The sequence below is a fragment of the Necator americanus genome, chromosome IV (genome assembly GCF_031761385.1).
Source record: "Necator americanus strain Aroian chromosome IV, whole genome shotgun sequence".
Taxonomy (NCBI): Eukaryota; Metazoa; Nematoda; class Chromadorea; order Rhabditida; family Ancylostomatidae; genus Necator; species Necator americanus.
Window position 1 is genome coordinate 18335454 of NC_087374.1, and position 17511 is coordinate 18352964.

General features: G+C 41.0%; 1 protein-coding gene across 3 annotated transcripts in view; it reads right to left on the bottom strand.

The window, feature by feature from the left end:
* RB195_001788 (uncharacterized protein) overlaps positions 1 to 15018 on the bottom strand; it is a gene marked incomplete at both ends in the record, with an annotated part of 59417 nt that extends 44399 nt beyond the window's left edge. For all 3 annotated transcript variants that reach the window (XM_064198731.1, XM_064198732.1, XM_064198730.1), the window contains 22 exons: positions 2036 to 2185; positions 2263 to 2383; positions 2565 to 2662; positions 3225 to 3296; positions 3368 to 3460; positions 3518 to 3692; positions 3796 to 3853; positions 3949 to 4083; positions 5655 to 5790; positions 5847 to 6004; positions 6064 to 6217; positions 7833 to 7997; positions 8071 to 8173; positions 8233 to 8348; positions 8635 to 8760; positions 8822 to 8971; positions 10609 to 10743; positions 10826 to 10945; positions 11001 to 11066; positions 11152 to 11298; positions 11973 to 12048; positions 14942 to 15018. In XM_064198731.1, coding sequence (XP_064054610.1) covers positions 2036 to 2185; positions 2263 to 2383; positions 2565 to 2662; positions 3225 to 3296; positions 3368 to 3460; positions 3518 to 3692; positions 3796 to 3853; positions 3949 to 4083; positions 5655 to 5790; positions 5847 to 6004; positions 6064 to 6217; positions 7833 to 7997; positions 8071 to 8173; positions 8233 to 8348; positions 8635 to 8760; positions 8822 to 8971; positions 10609 to 10743; positions 10826 to 10945; positions 11001 to 11066; positions 11152 to 11298; positions 11973 to 12048; positions 14942 to 15018 — 2631 coding nt within the window. The remainder of the gene's footprint in view (positions 1 to 2035; positions 2186 to 2262; positions 2384 to 2564; positions 2663 to 3224; positions 3297 to 3367; positions 3461 to 3517; positions 3693 to 3795; positions 3854 to 3948; positions 4084 to 5654; positions 5791 to 5846; positions 6005 to 6063; positions 6218 to 7832; positions 7998 to 8070; positions 8174 to 8232; positions 8349 to 8634; positions 8761 to 8821; positions 8972 to 10608; positions 10744 to 10825; positions 10946 to 11000; positions 11067 to 11151; positions 11299 to 11972; positions 12049 to 14941) is intronic.
* Between the last annotated feature and the right edge of the window lie 2493 nt (positions 15019 to 17511).

Below are 17511 nucleotides of genomic sequence, written 5' to 3' on the forward strand. Positions count from 1 at the left end.
AATGCATGCGACACCACCGCTTAAGTCTGTTCTGCGTTCAAGAAAGATGTAACATCCCACTGGGCCGTCGAGTCAGGAGATATTTCGGTCGAAGGTCGATCTCGCTCTGGTCGCCCGAATGAGTGGAATGATGAAGCTTTGTGTGACGCTCTCAGAGACAAGCCCAATACCACTACATGTGAACCATTGATGACATTTAGGTACAGTCGCACAACAATCGTAAGGGGTCTTTAAGGTCTGGGTTAGAGAAAAATGATGTCGATTTGTGTTCTCCACGAAATGAAGTGGCGACAAGAATGAGTGTGTGCCAGTCTTTGCTACTGCGCCCACACAGGCAGGACTTTCTCCGCTGAATCATTACAGAAGTATTGGATGTTATATGTTAATCATATACGGCAGAAAAGTTGGCTCCCGCGTGGAGAGCCACCTCAAAAGAGTGGAATCGGAGAATTGTACGAAAAGAAGATTTTGCTGTGTTGTTGGTGGAATTCCAAGGGAATACTGTACTATGAACTGCTCCAATTTGGGTACACCGTAATCGGATAAGTCTTCTTACCTTAAGAAGAGTCTCATAACTCTTCTCAACTACAGAAATTGGCAGACGCAGTAAGCTTGAAGCGAAGAACAATGGCCATGTTGCTCTACTTCGTGACAATGCCCGACCACACGTGGCAAAACTTACTCGCCAGAAAATAGCTGGGCTTGGTTGGGAAGTTCTACCGCTCCCTTCCTATTCTCCTGCCTTGGTTCCGCCTCACTACTATTTGTTTCGGCCACTGAAGCGTATACCAGAGAAAACATCTATGATAAAAAAGAACTGGAAAGTGAAATTTCTGCGTGAAAAGCGCTTTCGACTCGCAGCCAGAGTTCTGGACTCCTGAAACTGATAGTCTAGTGAAGCGTTGGACATACGTAAGGGGTCATTCTGGTCATTATTTTGTTGATTCATATCTATGAACAATAAAGTTATAATTGTTTGAAAAAAGTGAAATTTGGTGCAAGGCTTTCGAACCTAATAAGGACAATCAGAAATTTAATTCAATAACTAAAACAACTACACAGATGCACATTGAATATATGCTTCCATATGAAATTTACTCAATAGCCAACTAGTTATTTGTTCAATAATTTTGTAGTGCTAGTCTCATCCTCGGCTTTGCTTCTATCTCAATTTTCTAACTCGTGATGTTAGCTCAGTTAAAGGCAGCTACCACTAATCTGAAGTGGTGAGGGGATCCGCCGGAAAAACTAGAGATGGGATTGTAGATTGTGGGATACGGATGGTGCACAAAGATGGTGGCGCGTTGCGACCAAACGCCGATTCTAGCGACGATCTGAAAGGGATGAGCGGAACCACCCTTGATCCCACAATCTGCAACCCCAACTCCGAATTTTACCGCGGATCCTTAACAACGTCAGATCCGTGGTATGCTGCCTTTGACTAATGTAATTGAGCAAACTAGTCATAACAGTCACTGTGAAAATTCATTCAAGAGCGTTCAAAGTGGATCTGAAACTTAACATCCAACATACACTACTTCCTCTCCAAATAAATCTGCGAAGATCAACTGGTTTCCACTGAAGTTTGGCTAATACTTTCTCTTGGCCTACACTAATTGATTTTGGCAGCCAGTTGAGAGCTTTCTAGAAAACCAACTCTTAATCATTAACTTAACAAATGGCTCTGACGATATCTTGCTACAAAACAAGGTTCTGATGAACAAAACCATACATTACTCATCACGGAAATCAACAAAAGAAGTTCCCCAAAACCAATGCAAAAGTTTCGTTAATATAAAATTAATAATGATAATAATAATTAATATAAAAACTTTGTTTCGCCCTATCATTCACGTCATCTCAAATTTTGACAAGAGCGAATCGTAAATCCAGGAAAAGAAGCGTTACAACTCTTCGTCAAGAATACTTCTGCATAGAATTTTTGAAACATACTCACATTAACCAGGATAACAGACTAATTTTACGGGAAAAAACTGGTTTAAAAAACCTCACAGAATACTTTGAATACACTAACCCTCTTTTCAATGAATGTCCACTTCATCTTTGCCTGTTTTGGAGAGAATGCCACTTCAGGAGGTGGTTGGCCTCTGTTGACTGGAGTACGCGCCATTCTAGACACTGTAGTTCTCATCGGAGTTATTCGCTGGCTGGCAGCAGATCTAGTCTAAAGATTCTGTTTACTGCACCTATGAGCAACAAAGGTGCCTCCAATAGGAAAACTTATAAAATCAGCTTATGAACCTGTCTTGCCTGCTCCTTCTGAGCTTTACGCAAGCGAATAATCTCCTCGTTTGTACGTTTCATAAACTGCTCGCGTTGTCGGTCTTTGTTTTCCAGCTGGCGAATAAGGTTGTCTCGTCTCCTCAAGAAAGACGAATTCCAATGACAGCGTCCAAATGTCATCACGCATCAGTTATAAAACCAGGGGTAACTCAATTAGGAATCTAATTTTCTCCGGTGCAAAATAGAAGTCGAGCGGCACCACGTACAACAATCAGGTGTAGCAGGGGTGAACAGTTATGTGGAACCCACAGAAAACAAACCTTGCTTCCTTATCCATGGCAGCCAATCTCTTAGCATTGCTATTTTGCTGCTGCTGAGCCCTCTTCATCTCGTCCTTGATCTTTTTCATTAAATCCACCTGAAAAGGAGCGTAAAAGTAAAAAAGGAGATATGGCTTAAAAGTTTTAATGATCAAGATGGAGCGGATGACGGTCATGGTATCCCTAGACTTCCATCTTTTTGTTCTTCAAACAAATTGAAATCTCATCTTAACTTCCGTGTGAATCAATATCCAAAAATAAAGTGTCCCCGTAGAGTAGAACTACTAAAAACAAACGATTTCATGGGTAGAATCCCAATACGTGCTTTATGCATAGAAACGAACAGTTGAATCCACCCACAAGACATTTTATTCCTCGATGTCGCTTCAGGTGTGAGTTAAGGACAGGAAAAGTTAGCTTATTTTGGGTAAACATCGCCAAGAGATTGAAGGGACGGAAGAGGCGCCTATGTAGCAATAAATCCAAGGTATGAGGAAAATCTAGGAAAGGAAAGCGAAGAGATAGGATTTCAAAATGTCGAAATAATATACAACCTTTAAACTTCGCCGATTTCAGGGTTCAAAATGAGCATTTACCGATGACTATTAAGAATTACATGCACAAAAACAATATGCGTAGCGGGATGCTATTTATCTCTACCTTCACTCTCTTCAACTCTTTGAGCTCTCCCTGATATCTGATCAATTCCTGTCGTTCTCGCTCCTGGCGTGCCTACAAATTTGATCACAATGTTAAACTTCAAAGCCATATTTCACTATCATCACAATATTAAACCGATTAACCTGCATCCTTTTGTGCTCTCTTTCCACCATCTGCAGTTTTCTGAACTCATTTCTCATATCTGACAGCTTCCTTTCGTATTCGTCTCGTATTCTCTGGAATACAGAAATAGGGCAAGATCTTCAAAACAACCAAGGCAAACATTAGTGAACTTTGGCTTGTTCCTGGCTGGCTTTGTCAGTCTTTTTGGCCTCGGCTTCCATCAAAACCTTGTCTCGCTCCGCTTCCATCTTCTTGATTTGAGCTGACAATTCTGTCAGTTTCTTCTCATAGGTCAGACGCACTTCTGCAAGACGGCGATCTGACTGCTCTAACTCAGCAATCAACCTACAATTGAAATAGTGGGGATTTTAGCACGAATAGTATAGAACAAAGATAATAAACAACTAAAAATATGTAAAATGCCAAATAATGAAACTGGTAGGTTCACCTTTCCTTGATGTTGATCTCTGTTTGCAAAGTGGCGAGGTTATCTCTGAGCACTGCACCTGGACAGAAAATAAGTTCAAACAAAAAAAAAATCCACGTGAGAAGTTCAACTGGTAAGAACAAATCAAAAAATCAATTGTCGTTTTGAACTTACCTTTATTGTCATCTTCGAATACCTGTTCATCATCAACATCTTGGTCGTAGTCCTCGTCTTCATCCAGTTCATCAGCATCGTTGCTAGTACCATCCTCTTCTGTTGTATCCACGTGAGAAGCATAGTCAGAAGTAGCTATAATGTAAGAATAAACAGCAGAAGATTTAATGTTAGCTGAAAAATCAATAACAGAAATCAGAAAGCCTAATTTATTCGAAATGCACGTCACAATCATCATAAAAAAAAACAACTTATTAATTATGTTAAAAGGAATTACCTTAAAAATAAGAAACAGTATCTCTGCAATTCTATGCAGAAGTTCTCACCCTCAAATGGTTCCATTGAATTTGTAACTAAGAAAACAAGAAAAATAGTAGCGTTATTTTGGCTTTTTTTTTCTTTTCTCTGGCCTAACAATAATTCTTCAATTCATAAGCCAACACTTCAGGTCAATAGGCTCTCCACGGTTCCTCATTATAGCCAAGTCCCTCCTTTTCATCTACGTGTCCACATTCCATCCCTCTCCTATCATTCAATCCCAGTTTCTCAACAAAGGGAGCACATAAGCGGAAACATCCTTCGTCCGCATGCGTTATTCAACAGCGCCGATGAGTCATAAACCGCAATCTCACGTCGCTCCGCCATCCTGCCCATCACTCACTATTCTAATGTCCTCTCCGGCGCGACCTTTACATTTAGGTAATGAAGTACGTACAGGACCGCTTAATTGTCCGTGGATTATATTTCTCAAATGACGTAGACCAAAAAAAGAGAAAGAAAAGTTTTTAATGCGGCACTGAACACGTTCTGATTGAGAAGATAAGTGCTGGAAGAAGAACCTGTCGGCTTTGGTTCTTTCCAGGTGCTTAGATATCTCCTTTTTCTGATTTCTGTCCTTTTTCTTTTGTTCGTGTTTAGTAACATTAATTATCGCGCCCACAGCATCACAAACCAATACTCCAAATAAGATTACCACTAACAGGATAATCGCATCACGGTCCTCATGGCAGTCATGAGGTTGTGATGGGACAACTAAAATGACGTTATCAAATTTTTCATCAAATTCAATGACAGATGTGGATTTCAAGCATAAAAGATAAAAGATAAAGTGCATGGCGTAAATCAATCCCTATGGGAATGCGCCTACGCATTCGACTTTAATTCGAGCGTTTCAGTTTTGTGAATGCGCGTACAGCTTATCAATGATTTGCTGTTTTTGTTTGTTTTGAACCATTTTAAAGCCAGTGCTCTTACCCTCCCAGGGAAATCTGGTACCATTATCAACCTCAGATGGATGAAAGGCTTGTTTGGTTTCGAACCAACGAGCGATCGTGCAGTCACAGCGGAAAATATTACCGACTGCGCTACATCATCGCTAAATGGACAGTCTATTCTTGCTTCGACAGCACTAGTCCTACTAAGAGAGTAGATACTCACAAATAGTAGTAATGAAGTCATTCAATTTGAAAGAAAGACTCTAATAAAGTAATATTATGAATCAGCGCCTATTAGTGAACGAATAAATAGCTCGCACTTATAAGTAATCCTGAACATTGCGGTGAATACGTAGTTTGTGAACACCTTCATGCCCCATTTCCTTATTTCTTATTCGGATTCCAAGCATTTCGCGTGATACAAGATCATAGAAGTCGAAGAAGGATCTTCCCTCATAGAACAACAGCAGTTCTCTTCAGAGAACAACTGACCTTCATTCGATGCCACAGACACTGTCTTTCTTAGCCTTTCGATGTCAGCGCGCGCCTCATCAATCAGTTGTTGATGTCCAAACGGCGAGAATGAATGATCGGCGCTTGCTGGAAATCCACTACCACCAAGGAGGGCCTCAAGCAATGAGATAAGAAATCGTCTAACAAAACAGCAAAAAATTGAGCATGCACTTGATTTTTCCATTTTGTCATTTCCTTTCTCAGCTGATTCGACACTGCTTGCGATTCATAGAGCTGCGAACGTGTCCTTTCCAACTCATCAAGGTATTTTCTCAGAGTTGCTTGCACAGGATCCATTACTGCGTCATTGGAAGAACTATCATTTGCATCTGTAAATCAGGAAATTAATGTGATGTGCTTATCAGTTGGTAAAAATCAACACACTCACCATCAGAAGAGGCCCCGTTCTCATCGTTTGTCTGAGAAGAAATTAACCCATTGGGTCCAGTGGCTTTTGCCATGAGGTCCACATTCCGATTTCGAAGGATTTCATTCGTTTCTTGCAGCGCTTTCACACGGAACCGAAGTTGATTTATTTCGGCCTAGAATAACTCTGGAAATTCGTTCACTACCAAATGCAGAATGAGGAGCAGCTGTCAAAATGTGAAAGTAGCCCATCGATAAGTAATGCAAGGAGAAAATTACGAAAGCAAGTTACTAGGGATCACAGGCACCAGTGTTCCGAAAATCCGTGATCAACGTAGTTTACGGAATTCAAATTGATGAAAGGATAACGTGTCTCGTGTTAATCAATCCGCTTGTAATGTGCCACCGCGTTCACTTTAACTCAGAACATTTGAGGTTTAGAACGCGTAATTAGGATGTACGATGACTTGCGGATGCTACCCGAGGTAGCAAATCTCAGACAAGTCTGCTACCAATTTATCGACCCCGGAGGGATGAAACGTTTGGTTAGTACTACAGTGGAATCGAACCTCCAATCAGTCATGCTGCAGAAACAGATTCTTGCCTCTTCTTTCCTCTTGCCGACTGCGCTGCACCGCTAGCGCTTATGACGTATAGAAAACTGAGCGAAAGCAAAAAGCGGGGATGGCTAATGCCGTGTTTGTCCGCCTGCGGCGTTGTATATTTGCCCTGGCTCCTGTTCAAGCTGATCAGCGTGGCATACGCCTTCCTGGGAGTAATATGTACTAATTTTCTTCATCTTTCTATGCAGCCGGCACGAGTTTCCGTACAAAATCCCGCCACTATTGGGTGCACTCTGTGTTCAGGCACGCGCAACATAAGGGGTTAATACACCTCAGAGGATTCTGAACTGAACCCGTAGGTGCATTCCAAACGGATTGGTAAACCCCAAACATTCTATTGCTCGTTCATTGTCTTACAGGAAACTATTTCTTGCGTTAGAATCCGCGTCAGTTTGGTTTCGTGGCAGCGATTCCCAATTTGGAAAACCTTAAACACCTTATCTAAACTTGTTTCAGTTTGACATCTCCGCAACAGACGACTTGACATTTCTATTTTCGTCACATGCAAAAACGACTATTCATTCATTCTGTGGTGTCAATTTTATTCGATAAAAATTTCACTCATAAACATCGAAAAAAACCAGTACCCTTTGAATTGGTTGCTCACTATCCAACATTCGTACAATTGCTACTGGTATGCTCACAGGCCAAATGCAGTATCTACGACCAAATCATAGTACTCAAGTTGTTGTGAATTGAAATAGTAAAGAAATTTGAATTATACGAACGAAAATGACATAAAACAAAACTCCATCAAATCAGTTAACCTTTGTTGAGAAGAAGAACTCAACTAGATCACTGAACGTGAACGCAATTAGAACATCACCGTTCCACAATATTCCACAATAATAAGTCCGCATCCAAATGAGAAAAGAATTAGCCTTACATGAAACTCGTTTCTGCCTGCACATACAGAGTTTCACCTAGCAGTAAATCAACCAGTAGATACATTGGACCCGTATGAGAAGAAAATTAGCACGGTTTTCAACAAAACTCGTAGAATAGAAGTTAGTGTAAGGAGGATTCGAAATAACTGGAGCAACAAATGACATGAAAAGGGTGTTTTCGGCTAAATTCGCATGCTGCACGAAAATTTTGGATTTAAACGGAGTCATTAAATAATAACACAAAAAAGGTTGGAACAAGATAAGTTCAGGAGAAAACCCACCGTCAACATTACATTCTCGTGATACTGATCGTTGACTGTTTCGATACCATCACCATCAATCGTTCTCCTACCCTGCTTAAACTCCAGTAACTCAGCTTCGAGCGCAGCAATGCGCCCTCTTAGTTCTCCAATAAGTTTCGAGGACTTATCTTGATTAGCTACTACCTGGAGTAATGAATTTTCATAGATTCTGTAACTCTCACAAATGGGATAATGAGAAGTATGCTGATTGTAATACCTTATTTTTGATATTCTTTGCACGATTTGCGTACTTCATCGTATTTAGAGTTTCCACAAAATCGCTATCACTCGGTGACACACAAGCAATCATGAGGGTGCGGCTGTAATTGAATCAGATAGAACGGCAAATAGCAGAATATCCATAAAAGGGTTGCTTTACCTATTTCCACCAAGAGAGTCTTGCAGCAATCTCGTGAGTTTAGAGTCACGATAGGGGACATGACTAACTTTGCCACTTGCTCCGCCAAGTGCACTAATTACGTTACCAAGTGCGAGCTTAAGTATTAAAGAAATTACGAATTGGCTCAGATAAGAGTAGCCCGTTCTTCAATACTGGTGCTTTTTGGGAAAAAAAACAGTAGCCTCTCAGCAGATGAATAGGCACACCTATTCACCACAGCTACGGCTTCATGGAAGAAGGCTCATATTCAACATCTGTTCTGACGTTTGCTTAAGTGAATAAAAATAAATGAATCACTCAGTCTCATTTACTTTTTCCTGGACCACCTATATATGAAGGGTACCTAGAAAAACACGTGCTTCTGCGAGCAATACAACACACCAATCCGCAGTTAATGCTTATTCCTTCCTTAGCGCGGTCTCCTGTTGCTCCAGTTCGCTTCAATCGCTCCGAGCCGGCAAGGTCCACAAAGTGGAATTTCGCAGATAACAGCTCCATTTCAATCGCCTGCAAACAACGTACTTCGGGACTATTTCAGTGATTTCACCTTAGATCCTTATTTGCTTACCTGATTAGGAGATGGCCCATCAGCGGCTACAGCAACTCTTTGTTGTTTAATATGAAGTGAAAAAATAGCATGTGATCTCGATGATTGTTCATTCATGTTCGTTGCCGCAACTGTACGATTCAGCGCACCATTTTTCAAAATTTCCAGAGTCTCAAAAACAAATATTAGAATAACTGAACCTTGGTGTGATGACAGAGTTTCAATTTGACAGAACATGAGTACACCCACAATTCTACAAAGACCAAAAGTTAGGTTGGTGCAAAAATAATGTGCGTTTTTCGTTGCCTTATCCTCACGACAAATTTTTCCGACTAAACTCATCTTTAATACCAGATACCCTATAGCGTTTTTTAACTCATTTCGATGTGTTTACTAATGCTGGAGTAATTTTGAACGAGAACCAGTATTTGGTCAGTACCAAGATTTAGAAGATAATATGCCCAGGCAAGATTTTCACCAAATCTTCTACAAGTTCAAGCTGCTCAGGTCTGCTGCGGAGACAGCTCGGAATACCAACGCTGTTTGGGGTGAGGAAAGCACCACCAAATCCACTGTAAAGCATTCGTTCTAAAGTTTCTTTGTGTCGATGTGAGCCTTCTGAAGTTGACGACCACCTCCTGAAGACAATCATCGAAGGTGATCCACTTAAAACAACACTAGAAGGTTGCCCAAGAAGTAGGCGTTGACCATTCAACAGTCGTCCGGCGTTTCGAAAAAATCGGAAAGGTGAAAAAGTTGAACAAATGGGTGACATATGAACTGGGTGAGTTCCACAGAAATCGCTGTATTGAGATCTGCTCATCGCTTTTGTTACTCAACAAGAACTATCCATTTCTCGATTGTATTGTTACGTACGAAGAGAAATCGGTGCTTTACGAGAACAAGAAGCGTACTGCTCTGGGGATCTACAAGAATGAAGCCCCAAGCACATCCCAAAACCGAAAATGCACCCGAAAAAGACCATGGTGACTGTGTGGTGGTGTGCTACAGGTGTAATCCGCTACATCTTCATAAAACCTGGCGATACCATCACCGCAGAGAAGTATTGCAAAGAACTAGACCGAATGCAGCAAAAACGCCAACTTCCTCGCCCGGCGTTAATGACCAAGTTAGGCTACGAGACTCTGTCTCACTCGCTATGTTAGCCAGACCTTTCTCCTACGTGACAATGCCCGGTCACACATTTCAAAGGTTACGCTGCTGAAGTTGAACGAGTTAGGCTGCGAGACTGCCTCACCCACCATGTTCGCGAGACCTTTCGCCAACCGAGTATCACTTACTCAAACATCTGGGCAGCTACCTAAGAAATGAGATCTTCCAAAACTAAGAAGATGCCTAGAACAAATTCCTGAAGATCGTGGACTCTAAAAGGTCGGACTTTTATGCAGTCGGAATAAGTGAACTTATGTCTCGTTGACAAAGACGCGTGGAGTATAGTGATATAATGTAGATTGATAATGGTGATTTTGAGGCGGTTACAGGGTTTCGAAGTGAATGTTTGAAAACGCGCATTATTTTTGCACCAACCTGATAGAAACATTTTCTCATAGCTTTTGCCCTCTTCTAAATCCTTCATAAGAAGAGAAAACACAAAAAAAAATAATATTGAACGGGTACAATACTACTTAAAAAATAGAAGTGAAAGTGTCACTTTCATAATATTGTATGTGAGTTTTATTTAAAAAAAACAGTCTGGAGGAAACTCATGAGAATACTACAAAAACTGTAGTTAGAACTAAAAGCCACAGGAAAGTCGAGAAAATATAAAAAATGATAGAGAAAAATACCGAATGCAGATCTTGGACTGCCTTACTGGCGACACCGTGCAAATAAATCTCTCCTTGGGCATCTTCATGAATTCGTACGTTAACCGAAGAAGCACGATCATTCGCTAACAGGTCAATGATCTCCTCATTATACAGCTAAAATATATAAAGTAAGGATATAATCGTGAACAATCAGCAAAAATCTAAACAATTGAGGAAATAAAATTTAAAAAATGACCTCTATAAACTGCACAGACACGTCAAACGTGGGCTCTAGCATGCCGTTCTCCTGCGCTTCTCGCTTTAATTCAATGACCCGTCGAAAAACGTGAGCAAGAGCACGAGGGATCACTCCAACCTGAATTCTGTCCACATCTCCATAACTATCCTATGCTTACTACTTAAGTGTTTACCTCATGTTCCGAAATGGCACCGGCATCGAATGCCGTTCCCATAGTATATGTTTTACCAGAACCAGTCTGAAAGTCGCATTTAACACACATTAACCAGAAAAAAAAAACTTATCCAATAAAACATAATTAACAACTAAGAATGGAGAAATACCTGTCCATAGGCGAGTACAGTAGCGTTGTATCCATCAAATAGTCCATTTACCAACTTTTCTATACACGAATCATAAATTTCGCTTTGTTTAGTAGCTTGATCAAACACATGATCATATGTAAACGATCGATCAGTACCAATGGTAACCTAAAACCAATACAAAAACAGCTTCTTGTTTAAAGTTCACTGCACTGAGTACTTCTGCTGAAAATACCCCGGATATTCAAGATACAATCACAGCATGCACTAATTTCTCGAAGAGCGTGGATAAACAGTTCCTAAGAGTTTACTGCTAGGCATTTTTACTTTAAGAATAAAAAAAACGCAAAGGGAACATTTAGAAAAAGGTATTCATTTTACAAAGGCTAAATCATAAGTCAAGGACCTTGCTGCTAACTACAAGCATAGATTTCTAACATGACAAAATCGTCACTAATTTCAAAAAACCGTAGAACGCTTCTGTACAGCATGAAGCACCCCAACATATTAGTTTTAGCCATATTAAAACGAAACGTCTAGGCATTGAAGCTGCAAAAAAAGGAGAGGACACACCGACAAACTGGAAAGCTACACGAGAGTTGATTTTCCCACAATTATTAAATCTTAATTACAAGCGATGCATGACAGAAATCGAAGTCGAAATCTTGTAAGGCATCAGAAAAGATAGAGACAAGGAAAGGGAGGAAATAAATCGAGTGCGGGCTTATGAAAGTAAACAGCATCCTCAACAAAGTTACACAATGTAACCCACGAAACGTTTCGATTAAAAAAAAAAGACTATAAGGGAATGTAACGTTATGGTGGTGCTAGTAATCACCAACCTGAGGCTCGCCGGGAATAACAGATGTACATACACGACTGCCTTCGAGTTTTTCTCGATTTCCCTGTGGTCGAATCCTGAAAGAGGCTAGAGTGACACTACATTTTAATTTTTTAAAGCATTTTGCGAATGTAATGTGAGTCACGCATCTGAAGACACCTTTCGTACTATAATAGCACACTTTTTAGATCTTCAATCACTTAAAGGCAGCATACCACTAATCTGACGGGGTGAGAGAACGCGCGGGAGAAGCTAGAGATGGAATTATTGATTGTAGGATCAGGGGGTGGTTCTCCTCTCCCTCATCATCCTGAAAAAAAAACGGCGTGGGAACGCTTTACTTCCAACGAAGAACGTTAGAGCGCTACTGTACGTATGCGTTCTGGTTCCCTCAGCAACCTATTCACTGGTTTCACTTGAATAGGCTGTCGAGGAAAACTCACTGACTTTCGACCGCCGCGCGTTGCAACTGAAATCGTCGTCATGAAAAACGGAGTCTTTCACGCCGTTTTTTTCTACAACGATTAGAGAGAGATGAGCGGCACCACCTCTGATCCCGCAAGCTGCAACCCCATCTCTAGCTTTCCCTCACTACGTCAGATTCGCGGTAAGCTTCCTTTAAATCGTAGGTGCGAAAGGGAGAAGCTGGACACTCCTCAGGTGAAGGCGGTTTAGTTCATGGGGTGCAGCTCAAGTGATGAGGATCCCTTCGCTAACCGTCCAAAAGTGAAGGGGCTGGAGCACAGACTCCGACTATATGTCCAAATTCCCCCTCCCTCACCCTTTACTTTTTTCTTCATCAGTTCAGCTGGACCTGCGGTCACTTAAAGCACTAAGCACACAAATGGGCTTCGTCTCATCTTCGCACGGCTTCGAACGGCGCAAACAACACTTGATTAGCGATCCTTTCTTAATCGTACGCCATCTTACTATATTTGGGCTGTTTTCGGTGCTCTAGAAGAATTATCTTCCAATTTTAAGCCAAGAATCGAAGAGCCCAAGAAAAATTTGGGCTCTTCATCTATGAACATCAACATTCTGTCTTAGTTATTGCCGTCTTGGTGAGTAAAATATTTAGGAATGTTTTCTAGAATTTATAGGCCGCTTATCTCATATAGCGCAGAGAAAACCCATAACTGCTACAAAGTATGTTCGAGGTACCCTACAGCTTGTGCAAACAGATGGAAACTCTCGCAAAACAAGAAAATAAAGCGGACTTACTCATTTCTAATAATTACTCAATATCAATTACATCATATCGAATAAATGTTTATTGATCTTTCAGAAGTTCTTTATTCCCCGAATATAATATAACAACCTCATGTTAAAGTTTTTCTAGGTCGCAATTAAAGGCATCACCTCTCGAATCTGGGGTGATACGGATTTCAGGTGGGTTATTCGTATACGGGATCGTAGATTATGGAGAGGTGGGTGATTCCGTCCATTTCTTGCTAATTGGCGTAATGACCCAGAAGATGCGGCGCGTGCACACGGCTGGCGCGCTCCAATCGAATTCGTTGTAGAAAATAGCGCGCCGGAACGCCCGAAGCCGTATCTTCCGGCCGTTTTTTGCGGCAATTAAGAAGAAATGGACAGAATCACTCCCCTCTCCTTAATCTACGACCCCGTATACGAATATTCCACCTGAAATCCGTGCCACCTCAGATTCATGGGGTGATGCTTTTAGGAAATGGAACGGCAACGATGTGTGTAATAGGAGAACCGCATAAGAAGATGAATATCCCGTTATCTTGAATGAAGCGTTATTTTCATTTACCTCGAAATAGGAAGGTAACTCAAGATTTTTCTAGTTTTCTGCAGATCATGTGAACAGTCTACTTACGAAATCGACATCAATTCTCTTGATTTGTCAAAAGAGAAGTATCACAGTGTGCGTAGCATGATTTCACTTTCACTGGATCCAAAAAAAACTGGTGCCCTTCATCACGAATCAATAGCTATTTCACTTCGAATAAATGCATTTCAGAGGAAGGAAGAAAGGAAGGTTAGCAGATTAACCTTGCATAGTGCTCCTTCGAAAACGAAAGCTGGTTTGCGAACGGATTTAGCTCCTATACTCTAGTGTTAAGCATAAGCTACGGTTTCAGTAACTATAACAGTAGAGTTTAGTGTCATTATTATCCATCCTATTTGTGTTCGCGCCGAAACTGAGTTTAACTAGTGTTGTAACACCAAATGCTCACATAATGAGGAGCTACCAGTCATAGTAATTATTCAACTTTGAAACATTAACCAATCTAACGCTTTGAAAACCTTAACGAGATTGATCAGTACTAATGTGAAACATTATTAAATTTCCCATTACATTATCGCTGAATAGACTTGCATCAATTCCAAAGAAAAGTCCACTCGGATAAATAAACAGTATTTCATTAAAGAACAAGAAATTAATAGGTAAAAAATTTCCACAGTCATAATTTCCTTTCCAAAAAACTCGAACTATAGGTAGACAAGTTATTCTCAGGCTAAAAAAACCACTTCTAAAAAATTGAGGAGACTCAAACCGAAAATGACCAGCAACTTTCCGATAAACTGAAAATCTTTTGGTTCGCTAAAACTCAGTTCATAGACTGATACTTCCTTGAATTCCAGCTAGCTATTCCATTTTCTGACATTTCCTTAAATTAGAATGTTGGCTGTTTCGTGATCCAAAAGAAAAGAAGAGCTATAAAGCTCATCATCTACAAATATTTAGAGTGGCAACGAAATACAACGAAAAGTTAGCAGGTAACGCCATTTCATTTAAAAAAAGAACATTAATGATGAGAAAGTTTTTATTTTTAAGAGACACCGTGTTTCGAACTTGCAACAACTGCCTAGACACAGATGCATGATTATCATCAGATGGTTGGTTGTATAGCCAGTAGGATATGTAATGAATAAAAAACGCATACCACCCGGCGCATTACATTACATTACAAACAGTGAACTGAACCTAACTTAGCATACCTCAGTGCCACTTGCACCGTTGAGGGAACATCTCCTCCACGGGACGAGAGCATAGACGACGAAGAACTGCCATCCATGACTTGTTCTAACTATTACAATATGCTCATCGGCTTAACCTGCAATACAACGCTTGAAGAAGGAAAAAAGCTATGAGAAAAATGAAGTCAGACGCAAGTCTCCAATGCAAACAAACGGAGCTTAATAAATTTTCTAGACTGTAATCAACAGGCATCAACTGAAAGCTCTCCGTTACAGTGAGCCGTAGCAGCTGCTGCTGCTGCCATAACTAGGATTGCTCAAAAAACCACAGCACATTATTAAACCGGTATAGTAGCGGTTTGTGACTAGTTTTTTAGATGAAACTAAAGTAATTTACACAAGAAACTGCAAGAATTGGGCATAAAATAGCAACAATCAACCACCTGCTCACTTAATGACCGCGTTCACCAAATGCGAATGGTTGCCGCTAATGCCCAATACGCAGACAGCCGCAGGAAAACAAACAATTCTTTGCCTAAGTCTATATATGCTATGTACCCATGCTACTTCAGCGCTTTCTTGAGGATTACATGGAATAACGAGAAATCGTTGAATCTTAAATGGGAGGCTATGTTATGAAATCCTGGTTCAATACACGGAGTCGAGAAAAATGCGTAGAAAACGGTAGTAAGCACTGATCGAGCTGTCTTTTCCTTAGCAAGTACAACTCCCAGGAAAACTAATCAGTCTTGAGTGAGGCAAGCAAAATCTGGTTCCATTCATTAACCAGTCTTGGTCTGCGGTCTTTCGTACACCACAGGTGCTCGACCCGCTTTTTGAGATCTATCGATGTAAAAGAAGAGAACAGGGTGAAGGAACATAAATGAGATGATAAATGAGCAGGAAGGAGCATATATGGAGAAAGTGCTGAAATTCACAAGCATTTAGAGGCATCACCCCACGAATCTAAGGTGGTGCAGATTTCAGGTGGAGTATTCGTATACGGGATGGGAGACTACAGAGAGGGAGGTGATTCCGTTCATTTCTTGCTAATTGCCGTAAAAAACGGCCCGGAAGATGCGGCGCCGCACAAGACTGGCGGGCTCCAATCGAACCTCTTGTACAAAATGGTGCGCCAAAACGAATGAAGCCGTATCTTCCGGGCTGTTTTTTACGGCAATTAGGAAGAAATTGACGGAATCACCCCCCCTCTCCATAATCAACGATCTCGTATACTCCACCTGAAATCCGTACCACCTCAGATTCGTGGGGTGATGCCTTTAAACGAACGCATACACATATGAAATGTCAAAGCCTCCGGAAAATGGTGCGGAAGCATCTGCAAATTTGTTGAGGTGAGGAACTTCCAACAAATTCTGCAAGAAGTGCTTCGATTGCTAATGGCGCTCAGATGTGCAACGCGCATGAAAACATGAAAAAACGCGAATCCCATGTGTTCAAAGTGATCATGAAATTAAAGCAGTTAGAAATAGGGACTCTGAAACTGGAGTCATCCTAAAGTAAGGTATTTACAATCTACCAGACAAAAATCGATGCACTAGATCGGTAAATACCGGCAAAATTAATGTCGCATTAAAGTGCAAGTGTAGTTAGTGTGGACCTGAAAGCCCATAAGCCGCTCTCTAATCAGCACACCATTTTCACGGGAACATCAAGATAATGTTTTGATAAGAAGCAAGAAACCGAAGTTTCCGGATTCGTATTAGCTGCGCACACTAAATTTCAAGGAATAAATAGCAAAATATTCTAGTTTGAGGAGTAATCCGAAAATATTAGCGACAAAAAAGAGCGCAACAAAACACGAGAATATGTAGGGTAGTGTGGTCAGTTATGGTTCAGACAGTTGGGTAAAAGGACCCTCTTCACTTTCGGAAGAGATCCTCATCACTTGAAATCTACCCCATACCCCTTCTCCTGAGGAGGGTCCGGCTCCTCCTTATCGCACCTATGATTACTTCAGTTCAGGTAAAAAGTTGGTGATGAATAAGAAAATATTCTGGAAACAAAACAAGGCCCGACACTTGACAAAGTGCAGAAATTCAAAAAAAAACATCTTCCGATAAAGAAACTGCCCTTCTAGCAAAAACTGTTCCTTCAACGTCCTCAGCGGACATCGAGAGAGAGAGATGCTAGATTTACTCAATCTACATTATGCGAAAACCTAAACTATGAGATCGTGTCTGGAACGATTGTTAAGGAGGCCATCCAAAACCATAAACAACCATTGGCCTCTTATCAACAAAATCGAACCGCTCCTCAATTCTTAATCCGATGAGCCGTCCCATCCGGCACTATTATGCCAGTCCTTGCAACAATAGGTCTTGCTATATCAATACCAAAGTAATTAGAGCACAATCAAACTCTACGATACCAAGATTCAAAGACGGTCGAACTTGGAACCTAATTAGTGCAATTGCATAACAAAAGATCGTATACTAGAGTCAAAATGAAAGTCGAAATGAAACACGGTGCACGGTGTAAGCGGCTCCGCACGAAGCTGTGAGGTGGAACGTAGCGGTTACGTGTGAGGAACCACCGTTCATTGCTGCAGTTCGCAATGGCCCCACCTC